This window comes from Lutjanus erythropterus, chromosome 10, assembly GCF_056507025.1.
Source record: "Lutjanus erythropterus isolate fLutEry1 chromosome 10, fLutEry1.hap2, whole genome shotgun sequence".
NCBI lineage: Eukaryota > Metazoa > Chordata > Actinopteri > Lutjaniformes > Lutjanidae > Lutjanus > Lutjanus erythropterus.
Window position 1 is genome coordinate 18,959,250 of NC_139326.1, and position 17,057 is coordinate 18,976,306.

Sequence of the window (17,057 nt, forward strand, 5' to 3'; positions counted from 1 at the left end):
TGCTCAGTGAACCGTTGGTGTGTTTGCACCAGATAGACATCACACTTCCTCATCTTTGACAATCTGGTGCCTTCATTCAGAAAGAGTGAATGAGTGAGAAGGGGGAGGGCTGCTATCTGCCAGTGACAGTAAGCAAATTAAGGCTTATGTGTGCCTGATCACCTGTGCAGCATTATAAGGCACAGCAAGTACTGAAGAGAAATATAATCCTCCCCAGCTGAATATGTTCTATTTCTAGCAGAAACCAATCCAGGGAAACCATAAAATCAAGCCCTTTAAAAGACCTAATCTATCTAATTATGCCAGTTTTTATATCGTTTTACAGCCGTGAAATACTCTGTTCACACAGCAGAGTCAGATTAGTCTTCAGACATGTGACATTTAGTTGCTGCAGGTGAGGAAAGCCAGACGCCTACTGTACCACAACATTAATGTCACCAATCAAGTCTGAAAAGGCACACAAGAGACTCATCACAAAGGCATGGCAGAAGCCAAAGGTCATACAAGATCACCTTTTGTAAAGGTTCCACATGGAAAACTGTCAGAGAACTCTACCTAGAACTATACCAGAACTGTTCCACCTTCTACAGGTGCTACAACCCACCCAGGGGCTCCTTCTACCAAAAACCTTTCTTACGTTCTGAGGGTTTTATCTAGAACCCACCAAGGGTTCTGTTAGACTTCAAAGGTTTCATCTAGATCGCATTTTTATATTCCATAGGTTTTTTTCAAGATACCACCCAGGAGGTTCTGCCAAAAACCCTTTTATATTCCAAGGGGTCTATCTAGAACAAACTGTGGGTTCAAATAGGAACCTTTTTATATTCCAAGCATTTTATCTAGAACCCACCAAGGAGGTTCTATTCAGAACCCTTTTATATTCCAAGGGTTTTGTTCAGAAGTCACCATGGGGGTTCTAAAGAGAACCTTTCTATATTCCAAGGGTTTGATTTAGAGCACACTCCGGGGTGTTACCAGGAACCTTTTTATATTCCCAGGGTTCAATCTAGGTATCTTTGATATTCCAGAGGTTTTATGAAGAACATACTTGGGATTCTACAGGGAACCTTTTTATGTTCCAAGAGCTTTATCTAGAGCCCATAAAAAGTTCTAACAAGTCTTAATGCAACCCTTAGTTTTATAAAGAACCCTTGACACACCCTGTATTCAAAAAAGAGTTCTTTAGAGGCACATGGTTCTGGGTGGAACCTTGGCCCTTCAGGAAGAACCATATTGGAACCCGTATCTGTAAGAGCGTGTTTGCTTTCACCTTCAGGCCTCTTGAAAACATCAGCTTATCACAGATGGAGAAAAGCATGAAAGTGAAGCCATTTTCAGCCTTTCACACTTTCATCTTCATTTTCTTATTCACCAGCACGATCACACAAATGGCAGCAGGGAAGAGCCAGTCTGCCAACTGTTGACAGTTACAGTGGCTAGTTGGTTTAATTATTCATAAACATGGAGAAACACACACAAAAACAAACAAACGAGAGTACGTTTTAATGAGATGGATCACCAACTGCACACTGGCTCTCAACATCTAATCCTTTTTTCATGAGTGGCCCAATTACACAGGCAGATGTTTCCTAATATAAAATGTCTTTCGTTAGCATTTTCATTATCAGCAGGGCTCAGTGAATCCTGCCAATGAGGTATAATCACAGTGTGTAGCGGGGAGGAGCCACACTTGTTGCTTTAAGGGGGGGATTACAACTAAAAGCAGCGTAACAGGATAATCCATTAAACATAGTGTTATTTTTGACAGAAGTAGCCGATTGAACCAAAACATTAATATATTATTGACACCGAAGAGCGGAGAATTGGCAATGAAAGAGGAGCTGTGATTTATGAAGATGAGAGAGGCTCAATGAGCAAATAGGTGTTTCTACATTAAGAATAACTCTGCAGTGCCCTCTGGTCATCTGTGTGGCGCACAAGAGAATAGAATAAGAATCACTTCTCATGTGACACAACAGAGACACAAAAAGGTCTGGAAAATCACAGCAAATCTCTGCTTAGCAATTACATTTTTTAAAGTCTATATAAAATGAAAATGGCCTTTTTAACCCTTTTAGATTACATCCCTAGTCATGTTGTGCATCTCTTGGCAACATATGCCAAGAAACAGCAACAAAAAATCTGTTTCTTTGTATTATTATATCAAAATTCAACAGGACAAGAATGACACTCTTATTAACCCTGATACTTGGGTGCTGATTTCATATGTAGTGGGATATACTTCATATTTTCAAAAACAATGCACATCACATGTCAGTCACTTTCTGGGTTTTATTTTAGCAACATTATTAGTATACTGCATATAAAAGTAGTAAATAAAATACTCATCAAGTGAACAATAAAGACAGAAAAAGACAGAAAACATAAATATATAGAATACTGTTCTTTCAATAAGATAAGGCATTTAGAACTTTATTAATCCTTTATGGGGAAATTCTTGAAGCCGTGTGCTGGCCTGTCCTCATGACATCTCCACCTAGTGGTGACTGTATTTTTAAACCCATTAGGAATTTTGAGTTTTAGTTTTGACCCTTTGAGGCTGCTGTAGCCGGTCAGTGTGGAGTGTTGAAGAGCAGCAGACTGAGTTAATGTGAAGTCAGCAGCTATCAGTTCATTTCCACAGAGCAGAGGAAACATATGCCTGAGATGATCAATATGCAAGTCGTGTGAAGTAAAAAAGATCCATCTGTTAAGATAATATTACTGAGATTGTGGTGCCAATTTCTGACATGTGTTAATGTGAATTCCCATCATGCATCAGCATCGAACTAACAGACTAACCTCTAGTTATTTATAGGCTTAAGAGTTGATCCAGCAACCAAAAATGATTCAGGAATCTTGTCTGTGAAGATTCTCAGTCATCCAGGTCAAGGGTTGTCGAGGCAACTGGACTTGATAATGTTCTTGAAGAAGTTTTGCCTCTCATCCAAGAACATCCTTCAGTTCTGACTGACTCTTTGGGAGTTCAGGTATTAAACCTATGTGGGGTCATTAACACCTAGAGGGGCATGTGACTCATGCGCCCGCCCTTTCATTGTGTGAACGGTTAACCAACCAACATTCATGTGACTCTAATGACTCACATGAAGGCAGGGACCTTATCAACTTTTATTCACGCTTCTCCCCGGGTGACCCTAACGGTTCACACAATGGAACGGCGGGCACATGAGTTACATACCCCTCTAGGTGTTAATGAGTCAGTCACTGAAGAAGCTTCTCGGATGAGAGGCGAAACGTCTTCAAGAACTCCATCAAGTCCAGTTGCCTATGACAACCCTTGCTACAGATTCAGGGATCATAAAAAAAAATCACGATATTTAGAAGACTCTTTTTTTTTCTTTCACCCTGAATATGTAATCATGTTTTCTTCCTGTAAAATAAAATATGACACGTGCACAGGTGGGCTTGAACCAAGCACAATGCTAAGATTCATTAGTTAGCTGGCATCAGCATGGTGTGTTGGCTTATGACGCCCATTTTTCAACATTCAAATCAAAGTTCCAACGTTACATCCTGTCTGCCTATCCTGTCCCACTCAGAAATACATCACAATACAGATACTCTTGAAATGCCATTTCATCTTCACCTGGTAATGCATTATTTTACAGGTCCATAATTTCTGAATAATAATAATAATGTCCTTAGTTTCCTATTTTCCTAAAAGAATTTTGGCTAGAAATTTGGTTTAGTTAATACACTTCCAGCAAATTAATTCCAGTTAACTGATAACCGTCACTGCCTTTTTGTTAGTGCAAAGCAGGTAAAATTTAAAATGGCATCATTCAAGTTTCTCCCATATTGCCCAGCCTGATTTCTCAAAATAAACTGCAAATTGCAGGTGGACGTGGCCTAAAGACTGAGGCCACACCCCCACACACAAGTGCATACTCACACAAATCAACATTTATGGAGAACTTTTACTCATAATTAGTACTACAATATTAAGTTAATTCTGAGAAATTTTCTCAGCATTACCAAAAGTACCACTGCTACTGATGACTTCTTCTGCAGTTTTGTATCACATGCACATGTACAAACAGTCATTTATAGCTGGGAAATATTACTGTAAAATTAATGCCACAATATCAACAAACAAAATATCCAATAACAATATATACTAACTGAATTCTTTATTAGAAGCATTAATTTGGACTAGATCCCAGTCAGAGACAATAAACAATAATATGTTATTGTTCCGTCCTAATCTAAGCGAGGTAGAAGGATTTTCTCAGCAGTTTGACAGTGATATCAGGATCCACAGTAAGCTCACTTATTTTACATTAGAAAAGATTAGAGCTATTGATCTAATTACCATAAACCAATAATTACGTGCTGTCATTTGTGTGTGTGTGTGTGTGTGAGAGAGAGAGAGAGAGAGAGAGAGAGAGAGTTGTAATTAGGTCTGATTAACAATGGTGTAGAGGTCAGCTGTGTTTCACGTGTGTGCGCATCTGATTTATCCTGCTGTGACAGCAGAACAGAAATGTGTCACGTTCGATAAGCAGAACTGTTTTCCAGCTGTTTGTAAGGACCCTGATGGGCTGTCTTTATCGAGCGGTGGGCTTCTTCTCCTACGCTCAGAGTTGAATGAGTACTGTTCACACCCACTCCTCTGCTGCCATAAACACACTCACACGCTCACACACTGCGTACTCACAGGGATATGGGTATATATATCAGAGTACAGTATATATACAGGTACATGTGTTTCTCCTTGGATCACTCTTCAAATGATTCATGGCAGGAGAGTAATCACTGAGCTGTGTGGGTGTGTGCTGGTGAGTGAGAGAGTAAGTGAGTGAGGGTAATGCCAACTTTATGTATGCATACTGATTTTCAAAGCCTAAAATAAAGCTACAAAAATGACTGTGAAATGTTATCTTATAGGTACCCTGTGGAGATTTTGATCTCCAGTAGCACTATGGATGAATGTTTTTGCATGTGTACTGTGCAGAAGAAGAAGACAAGCAAGTAAAAATTGCACAAAACAATGCACAATTTAAGATATTCAAGAAATTAGCTTTGCAAATCTTTTATAAAGTACACAAAATTTTAATTTCTAACTGAATTCACCTTTGAGATGAAGACCAACTTGGTCATAACTACCATCTCTTATGGTAGTTATGGTAGTTATACCTATGCATGTCTATGTGTATATCTCTTTCTGCAGCTCTCACAGATAGAGAGCAGGGGAGAGAGATGGAGAATGCAGGGTTCAACGTTTTAATGTTGCATAGTTTGACTTTAAGGTTTAGGAGATACACTTGCCATCTAAAGTTGAGACAGTTACGATTGTGATCCTGCTTGATTTGGCAACACCTCTGGTTCCTTGTGTTTATGACAGCCACATTTCAATAACACTAGCCCCAGAGTTCCATTCAAAATGATAGTTGTGTGGACCTCCAGGGGTAGTAAACACATTTTTAGGAGCTAGAAATGCAACAGAGGAAGAGCAGCTCATGTATCGACAGTAGTTCCAATTTCCAGACTACCACAGTACGTAGATTTACTCCCAATACATTTGTTCATTTTCTGTAACTGCTTATTCCCAAAGGGTCATGGGGGGCTGGAGCCTATCCCAGCTGACATTAGGCGAGAGGCAGGGTACACCCCGGATAAGCCACCAGTTCATCGCAGGGCTAACACATAGAGACAGACAGCCACTCACACTCACACCTACGGGCAATTAACCTAGCATGCATATCTTTGGGAAGAAGCCAGAGAACCTAGATGAGAAGAGAGAAGAGAACTCACGCAGACAGGAGGAGGAGGAGAACATGCAAACTCCGCACAGACAGCTGGGGATTCGAACTCAGGACCTTCTTGCTGTGAGGCAGCAGTGCTAACCACTGCACCACTGTGCCGCCCACTCCTGATACATAGTATGTCAAATGCAGTATGCCAATACCAAGATGTCCTACTGCATGTAGTTACATTTTCCAGTATGCAAACCAACATGTTTTTCTGGATATTCTGACCCATAATTCTCTACACAGCTTAAGATACATCACATCGACTCAGCTGCCAAGAGAGCACAGACAGCTCATTAGTTGCATTTAAAAATCACATTCTTTTCGTTTTTACATAAAAATTTGCATTATGGATTGTGATGCATATATAAGCAGGAGGGTCAAAAATTTAAGGTGCAATGTTATGACAAAGCAGTTTGTTCCAGTTATATGCATGCTGCATGCAACAGTAAGTACTACGTAAAGACTGCTGCAGTGCTTGTTAAAACTATATATATAAAAAAGGATGTGCTCTGGAAAGCAACTAAAGTGTAGTCTGAGAGGTTTTTATTAAAGAATATAGAAAGCAAGAAGGAAACTATTAAGAGCTCTATTTCCTCTCCCAATGCTTAGCACTGACTGTTTTCTTCTGTGTTGCCTGACATGCACACATGCACTGGCTTTTGCTTTGCATCCTCTTTAGTAAACCAATTGCATTGTTTCCTATGGCTATATAATTTAAATCCCATAGAGGCAGTTACTGAATGCAAAACATTTAATGGCAATTGCTTACAAAGTACTGGCCATCAACAGTATGAAAATGGGGTTTGATATGATGGAAATCTTAAAGATCGTATCTTTCAGTTGTTTTAGTGTGTATTTGTGTGTGTGAACACATGCATGCTACCTCTGCTTTGAGCCTTTCGATTTCTGTGTCCTGATCTTCAAGCTGGGTGCGCAGCTGATTGGCAGCCACCTTCTCAGTCTCCACTATCTGCACAAGGTGGATGTATTTCTGCATCAGCACCTCTCGTTCAATGATGATGTCAGAGTAACTGAAATTAAAGACCACAAACGTATACAGAGACATCAGTTAAATGACACAGAACATGTTTTATCATAAACATGGCTGAATAGCAGCATATACAAAAGAATTTATATTTCTTGCTGCTGGTGTTATGGCAGAAAATGAGTGAATAAGGAAAACACTCACACATTTTCAAAAGTGCATTGAAATGAATGCTAAGCGGTGATTCAAATGATCCACCCTGTGTGAAGCTTTAAAATTTTAAAGGCCCTGAAAACCTATTTTCTCAACCAGCTTCTCACTGTGCACAATGGGGCCCTTAACGAACACAACATCTTCTGCCAGAGTGAAAACAGTTTTGTTATTTCACAAGAAGTTTTTGTATTTTTTTTCCTCACCTTCCTCACAGGTTTGAAGTTGGACAGGCTGCAATATGCCGTGAATGAAATTAAAACATCAAAATACATTTAACAGTAAGAATAAGCTAACAGAGTGGGAAAGGAAATGTCAATCACACAGTCTCAGGCACAATAAAGCCATAACAGCTATATCTGTAGGATGTTTTGGTCACAATATAACGTGAACAGCAAAAGAAGCAAATAATGAAGCTGAGAATATACAAACAGAGCATAAAATGTCACGCTCCGAAAAATCACGCCCACCAGAGAAGGAAACAACTGATCCTTCCTAAGTTCCTCCTCTTTTGCTCTGTGCTCAGATAACAGTTAAGCAAACTTTGTATCTTGGTCAACTTGCTCTATTTCCTGTAAAAATTATATAAAGGGTCACATCTTAGTCCTCCAGTGTAGGTGGGACTTCAATGTGCTCTTTCTCTATGGCACCAGCTATAAAATATAAGCAATATAAACTTCTTTTGAAACTATCAAATGCAGGTTTTTCTTTTCAGGACATCCCTGTTTGATTTTCCCACATCATAACGCAGTGCTTTTCAGGAACGAACTCAAACCTCAAACCTTAGACATCCGGGCCTCTCTGAATACACCAGCGAGCAAAGAGCTTTCAAAAAGTTGCTGCAGTAACTTCATGCCACAATAATGTCAGTCTGACACAAAAATGAGATGGATTACTGTGTATATAAATCAAATTTTCCAATCTTTGCAGAATGACTTTTATACCACAGTGAAATAAACAGAAACTAATGGATCGTGGAAGTTCGGAAACAAGAGCAGAAAGTTAAGTATTCTTTGGAACACAATCAGCTTCGAAGTAAATTATACATGGTTTCTATTAAATGGGCTATAACATTTTAAAAAACCAACGGTGTGGCCTTTAAAGTTTATATTAATGCTCTCTAATCTTAATGTTTTGTCACATCACATCAAACTGTGGTCAGACAGTCTGATGTCATATTTCCCGCTACACAAACACCCTTTTTATACAATGCTATGTGTGTACCTCGCCTGCTGGATGGCCTCCACCCATTCATCGCACTCACACTCCTCATCAGTTCGCAGCTCCAGAGGCTTCTGTCCGTCGTGACCAAACACGATGAGGAAGTAGTGCTGAGGAGAGAAAAATAAAGAGAGGAAAGCTGTTTATACTTGTGACCCTGAGAGCAAACACATCTACAACACAGTGTCACTTCGCAGAAGATGTTTTTGTTGCTCCTTTGAGATGCTTTAGCCACAGCTTAATCAGACATATGGCACAGACATATGGAAACATTGCTTTCAACTGCATTTGCTTTTCACGCTCATTTCTTGGCCAGATTTATCCCAAATAAAGTTTCACAGAGTTTACATGAAGCCAGCAGAGCAAACAGGCAGAAAAAGAAAAAAGCTGTTCTTCAGAGTATAAAATGTTACAAAAGATGCTTGCATATACAATATATACACTCTTAGAAATAAGAGTTCAAAAGGGGGTCCGCTTTCTTCTTAAGAACCGTTTTTTGAAGATAAGGTTCATCTGGGATTTTTTTTGTAAGACTAAGGGTTCCATTAAGAACCCTCTTCATCCAAAGAACCCTTCTGGAAAAAAAGAATCCTTGAAGAACTCTTTAATCAAGGGTATGTCAAGAGTCCTTTGTATCATAATATAACTATAACACCATAAAAAGGTTCACTCTCACAGGGAGTTCTGGGTAACACCTTTCACAAATGGTTCTAGGTATAACCTTTATGCTGGTCTCTGGATTGTTTTTTTCTGAACTCTCATAAAGTGCTTTTCCATCAAAACAGCTTTGGTTCTCAAGGAAAGCCTGCTGTTTTTTGATTGCTGGGAACCAACTTTGTGAGTTCTGAATCAAGTTATTTTTGGTGGAAATGCCCAGAACTGTTCAAGATTAGGTGGTTTAACCAGGACAAGGCTGGTTCCATGTCGGTGGAAAAGACCTATTAACGGGTTCAAAGTGGAACCTTTACAAAAATGTTTATTTGTAAGAGTGTGCACACGCTGCTACACATTTTCTTACAACCAGTTTGCCATCTCTCGTATAATTTTCTGTATTTTAATTTTGTGTTCTCAATAACTTTGTGAAACTAAAAAACCTCTGGGGTTTTTGCCTCCCTTGCACTGTATATTTATTTGTCATTTATGCCACTTTTGTACAATTTTTATCGGTGGAAAATAAAAACAAAAATAAAGAATAAAGAAAGAGAGTGAGACAGGACGGGGGAGGGTGGATGGCTCTCACACATGACAGAGTTATTTGCTCAGTGAAATAAAACATCGAGTCTGTGCCTCCCCTCTCCACCAGCCTATTATCATCACCATCAATTAGTCCATTTTCTGTCTGTCTGTCTCTCTCTCGTTTCCTGTCTGTCTCTCTTATTATTCTGATGAATTTCCCTGAGTATCTGCCTTTCAAAACGCTTCCCCACACTTACACATGCCAACACATGCAAGCACACACACCTACAGTAGAGCGCACACATACACCAGGCATTATGTGAAGTGATAGAGGCTTTTATTCAAATGGTCATGTCCTGGGGCACTGGGTTACCAGAAGAGCTGCTATTCTTAGTCAGGGAAAACAGAGACGACTGAGCTTCTCTTCTCTTCTCTTCATCCAACCACCTCTTTCCTCCTCCTCCTCTCTCTTTGCACTTCACCTATCATCCCACTCCGCCTCCTCTGCCCAGCTCAACCAGCATCCTCACTTCTCTTGTTGTCGAAACCCACTCCTCCACCTCCTCCTCCTCTTCCATCCCCACATCCCTTCATACTTTCATCTCTTTGTGTCTCTCTCAGTAAGGATTCAGTGAACCAAACTGAGTCCAGAGGAGAGACGTTTACCCCGCAGGAGGATGGACGGGCTTCGGGCCCCTGCAGTGGGGATGGGCTGCATGGGGACAGAGTCGCCAAGGTTATTGGAACACACACACATTCAGAGACCCTCCTCCGTCTCCATCTCCATCCTCCGATCCTAGCTTTTTATGTATCTGTCATTTCGATTCACTGGCTGGCTGCATTTTATTACATCAACAATAATCTGTGCTCTAACAGCCTTTGACAGGGAGAAAGAGACAGAGAAGGCTCGAGAGAGGCAGCGGTTACATAATATTTCTTAACCGAGTACATATCTCTAAATTGTGTCTCCACCTAACAAGATAACATTGCCATGGCAACGCAATTTCCAACGCTTCTGCCCATGTTTTGCACTTCCATTTTCTGCTTTTCAGCGCTGTCTCTATTCATTTAATGCTTTTATTGATCCATCCTGCAATTTTAGACCTGAAGAGGAAGGAGTATAAAATAAAATTTTGCTAATGCAAATTTTAAAATCTACATGGATAATCCTACCCTGTGTTATCTGTGCACTGAAAATAAGGTGGTAATAGTTTCTGATTTTTACCGTGCACATTATATGTGAGGGCTTTCAATGTATTTGCCTTTTATAGCTTCAATAAAGTGTAACACAAATATTTTTACACTCTGTTGGTGTTTTGCATTGATCACAAAATCCTTGTCAATATTATCACATATACAGTGATCATAATGATAGTTATTACAGTGGTTTCTCCTATTTTATGCTTAGTGCTGGAAGAAATTATCAGATTATTTATTTAAATTAGTTTAACTTTACTGCAATAAATTTCCTAATATAATATAAAATAATAATATTTCTAACAGGGATAGTTTGTACTATTTGAAGTGGGGTTGCATGAGGTACTTATCGATAGTAGGTGTATTACCGACAGTAGATGGCACAGACACACCCACAGTTTAGAGGAGCAACAGGAGTTATGGTGTAGGAGGCTAAGAAATGTACTGCTGCAGACAGGGTCAACAGCAAAATGTATTTTAGCCAACAAAAAAAAAAAGGTGCACCAAGACAAATCATAAAAGTTTTAAGTGCATATTTTAACAGCGTTAACTTGCCCTCAGACAGACTTTTCTGATTGGAAAATTCATTATATAAATCAAATACTGCTCTTTCCAAACCAACCGGACTCCACTGGTGAAACCAGTAATTTTTCAACAGAGAGCAGAAGAATCGCTGGTTTGCTTGTGTCATTGTGGGACATGAGGTTAGTGCAAATTCACCGATGTCACACCATAACACAAACAAACTATCAAACTGAGGCAGTGGTAGACCAGCAACTGCAAGGTGAAATAAGCAAGAGAGTGATATTTGGCTTATATAAGAGTAGCCTCTCATCAGAAAAGACTATCTGACAGCAAGATAAGTGAAGAATATTCTAACTGATAGTGACTTTTTTAAATGGGCCTTTTTTGCCACCCACTTCCACAGCAGTACAGTGCTTAGCTTCCGTGCTAGTACTCCCCTCTGCTTCTCTAAACTGTGGGCATGTTGACCACCATCCACTGAAGGTAATAAAGTGGTTATAGATAAGTACCTCATACAACCCCACTTCTAATAACCTGAACTATCCCTTTAAATAGAGTATAGAAGTATTATCTGCTACATGCACAAAATAAAAGTATTCATAATGCAGGCAGCTTATCAGTCCTATATTGTCATTTATTATAATATTCATATTCATATTGCTGATGCATTAACATATAGAGAGCTTTTACATACACTTAGGTGGATGAATCTATAATAATGCATCATATTTTATCATGTGATCAAATATTTTTTATCAAATGTTTTGCATGTCAGGTCTAACATCTTAATCTGCAAAGTAAATGTAAATATGCCCAAACAGATGTACGTCTAAAGGAGGAGAGAATGTAATGTTTTCATCTGAAATGCAGCAGAGTAGAGTAGAATAAAATGGAAAAATTATAGCAAAGCACAAGCACCTAAAAATGGTACTTAAAGGTACCCTGTGATGGTAATGTGCGATAGAGCATAGCAGCATGCCCACAAAAGCAGTGAAGAAGAAGGGCAAGCCAGCAGACATGGATTTAAACAATGCACAATTTTAAATATTCAAAGTGTTCACGATTGAGTGCACTTACTTCCTCATAAAACATCAAGGATACACATGCTGTGGTGTTTTTGAATGTAAACATCACTTTGTTTAAGAGAAAACTCCACAGAACACCTATAAGTACAACACTGAAGTACTTAGTTACAATCCAGCACCGTTCATATTGATATTATTTTTATTCTCATCATTTCCCTTTCCAGAATACTTTACATAATGTAAATGTTTTGCCCAGTCTTTCCATTTATACCTTCTGCTTAACTAAAGTTGTCAGTTTGTAAGTTTAAATAACTGATAATATTTTGATCCTACTTTTATATTTATACTCTGTTTTACCCCTGCTGTGTGTACGACTACTATTTGATGCAGCGGTGACCCAATTGCCCCCAGGCAATCATTAAATTTTAATGGTAGCTCATCCTTTACAGAAGAAATTTTGCATCACACTGGACCTCATGGCAATAAAAACATTCGCAATGCATTGCTCTGAATTATATTTTAACACTGTACTGTGTCCTCATTAGTCGAAGTAGAAGAGGAAGCTTCCCAACTCTACAGGACCATTCAGGACTACCGGCTCGCTCTCCCTTCAGATCGGCTCAGATGCAGCCTCCATCCCTCAGGGCCTTCACTGTACTGTAAGAAATTTCATTTAAACAAATAAGGATAGAGAGGAACGGCAAAAGAAACGGGGAGGCAAAGACTCTTTACATGTTTAGAAATAAGGATTCCAAAATGGTTCTGCCTGAAAAACTGAGGTACTAACCTGAAGAACCCTTTTTTTGAAGAAAGGGTTTGTCAAGGGTTTTTTTGTAAGACTGCAGGTTCCATTATGAACCATTTTCATCCAAAGAACCCTCTTAGGTAGAAATTTTTGAAATCCTTGAAGAACTCTCTTGTTAAAAGTTATTTGTAACATTATAAAAGGGTTCTTGGTGGAACCATTGTACCATAGAACTGTTCTCTGTGCCTCTCATAGCGAGTTCTTTCACAAATGGTTCTAGGTATAACCCTTTTCTGTTGGAGTCCACGTAGAACTCTCTTAAAGGGTTCCAAGTGGGATCTTTTCAAAAGGTTCTACCAGAAATCAAAATGGTTCTCCCATAGAGACAAAGAATGCTGTTTTGAAGAAAGGGATAATCAAGGGTTCTTTGTAAGACTAAAGGTTCCTTTTTCATCCAAAGAAACCTTTGGAGCAGCTGGACGGGTTCTAAATCATTGGATAGGTTCTAGATAAAACCCTTAAATATGTACTTGGTAGAACTTCCTTGGTGGGTTCTAGATAAAACCCTTGGAATATAAAAAGGTTTTCTGCAGAACCTCCTGGGTCTTTTGTTGTTTAGAACATGGAACAGTTCTGTCCCTGCCCCCAGAGGGGATTCTACGTGGAACATTACACCATTAAATGGTTCTACAGGGAACCCTTGAAAGGGAGTTCTGGGTGAAACCTTTCACAGATGGTTCTAGATATTACCCTTTGTGCTAGGTTCTAGATACAACTCTCTGAAAAGGTTCCAAGTGGAAGATTAGGTGATCCATGTCAGTTGAGAAGGTCTATTATAGGGTCTGAAGTGGAACCTTTATCAGAAATTCTACCAGGAACCAAAAAAGGTTCTTCTGTCTCCTAGTCTTCCACTCCTTGTGTCACTAAGGACCAATTCAGCACTCACCTGAAAGTGAGGAACTGCTATTATAAAAAATGAGACTGTGAGACTGACAGCGTGACACAAAGGAGTGTTTTACCACCACTGAGCGAGACACAGGCACAATGAAGGACAGCAAATTTTATTATTCAGAAGCAACTTGGGGTCAGTCATCTGAAACTGCTTGCTGTGAGAACAGAGGTGAGATGTGCGACGCTCTCCTACCACCTCCAGGTACAACCTACCACACTCACGCTCACAAACACACACACACCATCAGGTTCGTGGTGGCGCTGTGATGAAATCCTCTTTTTTCTTTATTAAAGATTAAAGAATCAAAGATGAAATTGGCCTTGGTGGTAATAGATTCATTAAGCAAACGATGGCTGGGGGATCCAGAAATACTCGTGTGTTATAAATATTTAAAAGCAGAGATGACAGGATCACTGTTGGGATGCACTGATGATTAGGGACTGGAATAGCCACTAATGATGCAACACTGCTGTCTGCTTTGGTATCTGCACTGATGAGAGGCCAAATTGTGTTGTACCGTACCGCAGATGGACCTTTTTTTTCTCTCTCGACTCTCACTCTCAGCCTTTCAAAGCAACTGGCATTTTACTGCTTTGATGATGTTTGCTTCAATGGGTAGAAAGAGGCATGAATGCTAAAAGTGTTAAAGGCTCTGAAAACCAGCTTGACTGCACGGTCACACAGAGCACATATTGTGTATAAACACCAACAGAACAGGAAGAACAGTTTTTCTGCCATCCAGTTTCCCTTGCAAGATTTATATGTTTTTACCATCAAATCAGTGTGTTTAAGTTTTGGCAACAAATCGTGTGTACTTAACATTTTTGTTTATTATTTTTCCTCACTTTTCCAGGTATTTCTTTCCACGTGGCACGGAAACCAGCGAGCAGTGACACCTGAGATGGCTTTTTTTTTGTTCTGGCTAATTAGACCTCTAATCAGGTGAAAGATAGGTGGAGCTATGCTGGGAACAGCCTGGTGCTAACAGACCCTTTTCACAGCAGCCATTTTGACTTGAAATAGCTGAGCAAACACAGGTGTTAACAATGGTACTGATTAAGCTTCCGTTAATTAAGGTCAAGCAGGTCTCTGCTACAGTGAGGCCACTGTCACACATACATGAACGCAGGGATGTGGCATCACCTGCCAAGGCAAACAGCACACACACACTTTTGCTGTTGGTTGAGGTTGCCGTTTTGCCAGTCAAAGTTCACCAAAATTGAACTCCATGCAAAGCAAAGACACAGATTTGTGCATGTGTGACGGCAGCATAAATGGAATGGGACCTTAAATATTATCACTGGTAACACCTGTGTTTACTCCACTGACTCATATTAATATGTCTGCCCGATGAGGAATGTGTCAATCAAGCACAGTTTGTACACACCCACACAGTCCTGAGAGGAGATCCTATCAGGCAACGTGTTTGAGTTAAAACTTGCTTGATTGAGTTGTTTAATCATTGACAATGAACACGGTTTGCATTGACGATCCTCTCTGCTCACAAAAGGATTTTCAATGCACGCAGAGAAACCACTGTCCACTTTCAGATGATGAATGTGAAAACAGCCTTGGTGTCAAGCTCTGCACAACATCATTCTGCAAAGAAAAGCTTTGTTTGCCAATTCAAAACATGCTGCAGACGTGATGTTCAATGTTATAAACTTAAATGAATAGAAACCAGCAGATCAGAAGCCGAACAGAACGGCAGAAAAACACAGCAGTATGATTTGCAGATGGTTAACTGTGTATACTATATATTCTTTAGTGCAGTAAAAGGGCAAAAACATGCAAAAACCTCTGGCAGGATTATTTAAATATACGCAGGAAAATAAGTTCTGCCATTCACAAATACCAAAAACATTTCGTGGTGTGTTCGACAACACAACTGACAAGTGAGAAAATATCAGTGACAACATCTACAATTGTGCTGTATTAGCTTTCTACTACTAGTAACTGCATATCAAAGGGCTCATCCATTTTTAATCACAAACTTAATGCACAAATTGTGTTAGTGGAACTAGCAGCTAGATCACTCACAAAAATACATCACTGTGCTGCTGCCATGTATCACCTCCATATATAGTGTGTTTTTGTGGTTGTGTGTTTGATAAGATTATGTCATGGCAAAAGAGGCCACCTTGCCAATTTTGCAAAGAGAGCTTGAGGTAACATTAAATATTTTTGTAGAGTGTTAAGTATTCTAATTTAGCATACATGTTTGTGCATTTTGTGATCTGTCTTCATAGGCACCATCTATGTTAAAGAAGGGGATGCAACAACGCCCAAGTCTTGAGGCAAACAGAAAAAACTGGCTATTGTAAAATTTCCATAGACCAAAAAATCTCATTGGTCTTTGGAAGGACCACAAATAAAATCATAGCATGTGCCTTATTATTCTTAATATTTAATTTACATGATGAGGAATAGTGTGTGTTTTGTTGCTCTCATGTGTTACCAGCTGAACACACCGAGTACTTTAACCAATTGATTAAAAAGTACAAAGCGCCACGGATTCAAACACTTCTGACTGTTAATGCAGTTTGTACAGTCACTTGAGGCTCTACCATCCAAATGAGTCTAAAACAGCATGATATCTGCCCCCAGTTTTGTGTGGAAATATGTCAAAAGATTAAACAATTAAGATTTAAAGTGTGCACTGTGCTCTGATGGGGAAAGAAATACGCTAAACTGAAGTTTGCTGCAACATTGGGAATCTCAGGGAAAAGTAAAGGTGACAGCCCAAAGCAAAACACTGGATTCATAATTTATCCAAAACACTTCTGAGTTAAATACTGGTAGAGATAGAGAGAGAATATATAATGTGACTGAAGAATATATGACTGATTTACCTCCAACAGTTTGCTGTGGCAAAATTCCCCTGTCCATGATGAAAGATGACCAAAATCTCCCAAAGTATCTATCTGAAATCTCACACCAAGTCAGCGAGAGCTTTTCCAAGCCTTGTTTTTTGTTTTTGTTCAGCCCAAGGCAGCAGCCATGTCTGTCTTTGTCCACTGACACGTTACATTGCTATTGTTTGGTTAATAGATGTCGGATGTAGTTGTAGCCACACTGAGATTTCTGACACTGTCAGATTTTAACTCAGGCTATCTTTGGTCGTGAGACCATGAGAACAGCCATCTTTGTACCACGTTTCTTTAATATTGGTCATCGTTCATCTGGGACAGCCCAGAGTCGTGCACTGTACACCTGGCTCAAAAGAAAGGTAAGGAAATCGGAAAAG

At 39.5% G+C, this 17,057-nt stretch overlaps 1 protein-coding gene across 2 annotated transcripts in view; it reads right to left on the bottom strand.

The window, feature by feature from the left end:
• Positions 1 to 17,057, bottom strand: part of LOC146320296 (ras-specific guanine nucleotide-releasing factor 2) — a 60,174-nt gene that overhangs the window by 29,310 nt on the left and 13,807 nt on the right. For both annotated transcript variants that reach the window (XM_084728517.1, XM_084728516.1), the window contains exons 2-3: positions 8,194 to 8,300; positions 6,658 to 6,805 (exon numbers count right to left, since the gene is read on the bottom strand). In XM_084728517.1, coding sequence (XP_084584643.1) covers positions 6,658 to 6,805; positions 8,194 to 8,300 — 255 coding nt within the window. The remainder of the gene's footprint in view (positions 1 to 6,657; positions 6,806 to 8,193; positions 8,301 to 17,057) is intronic.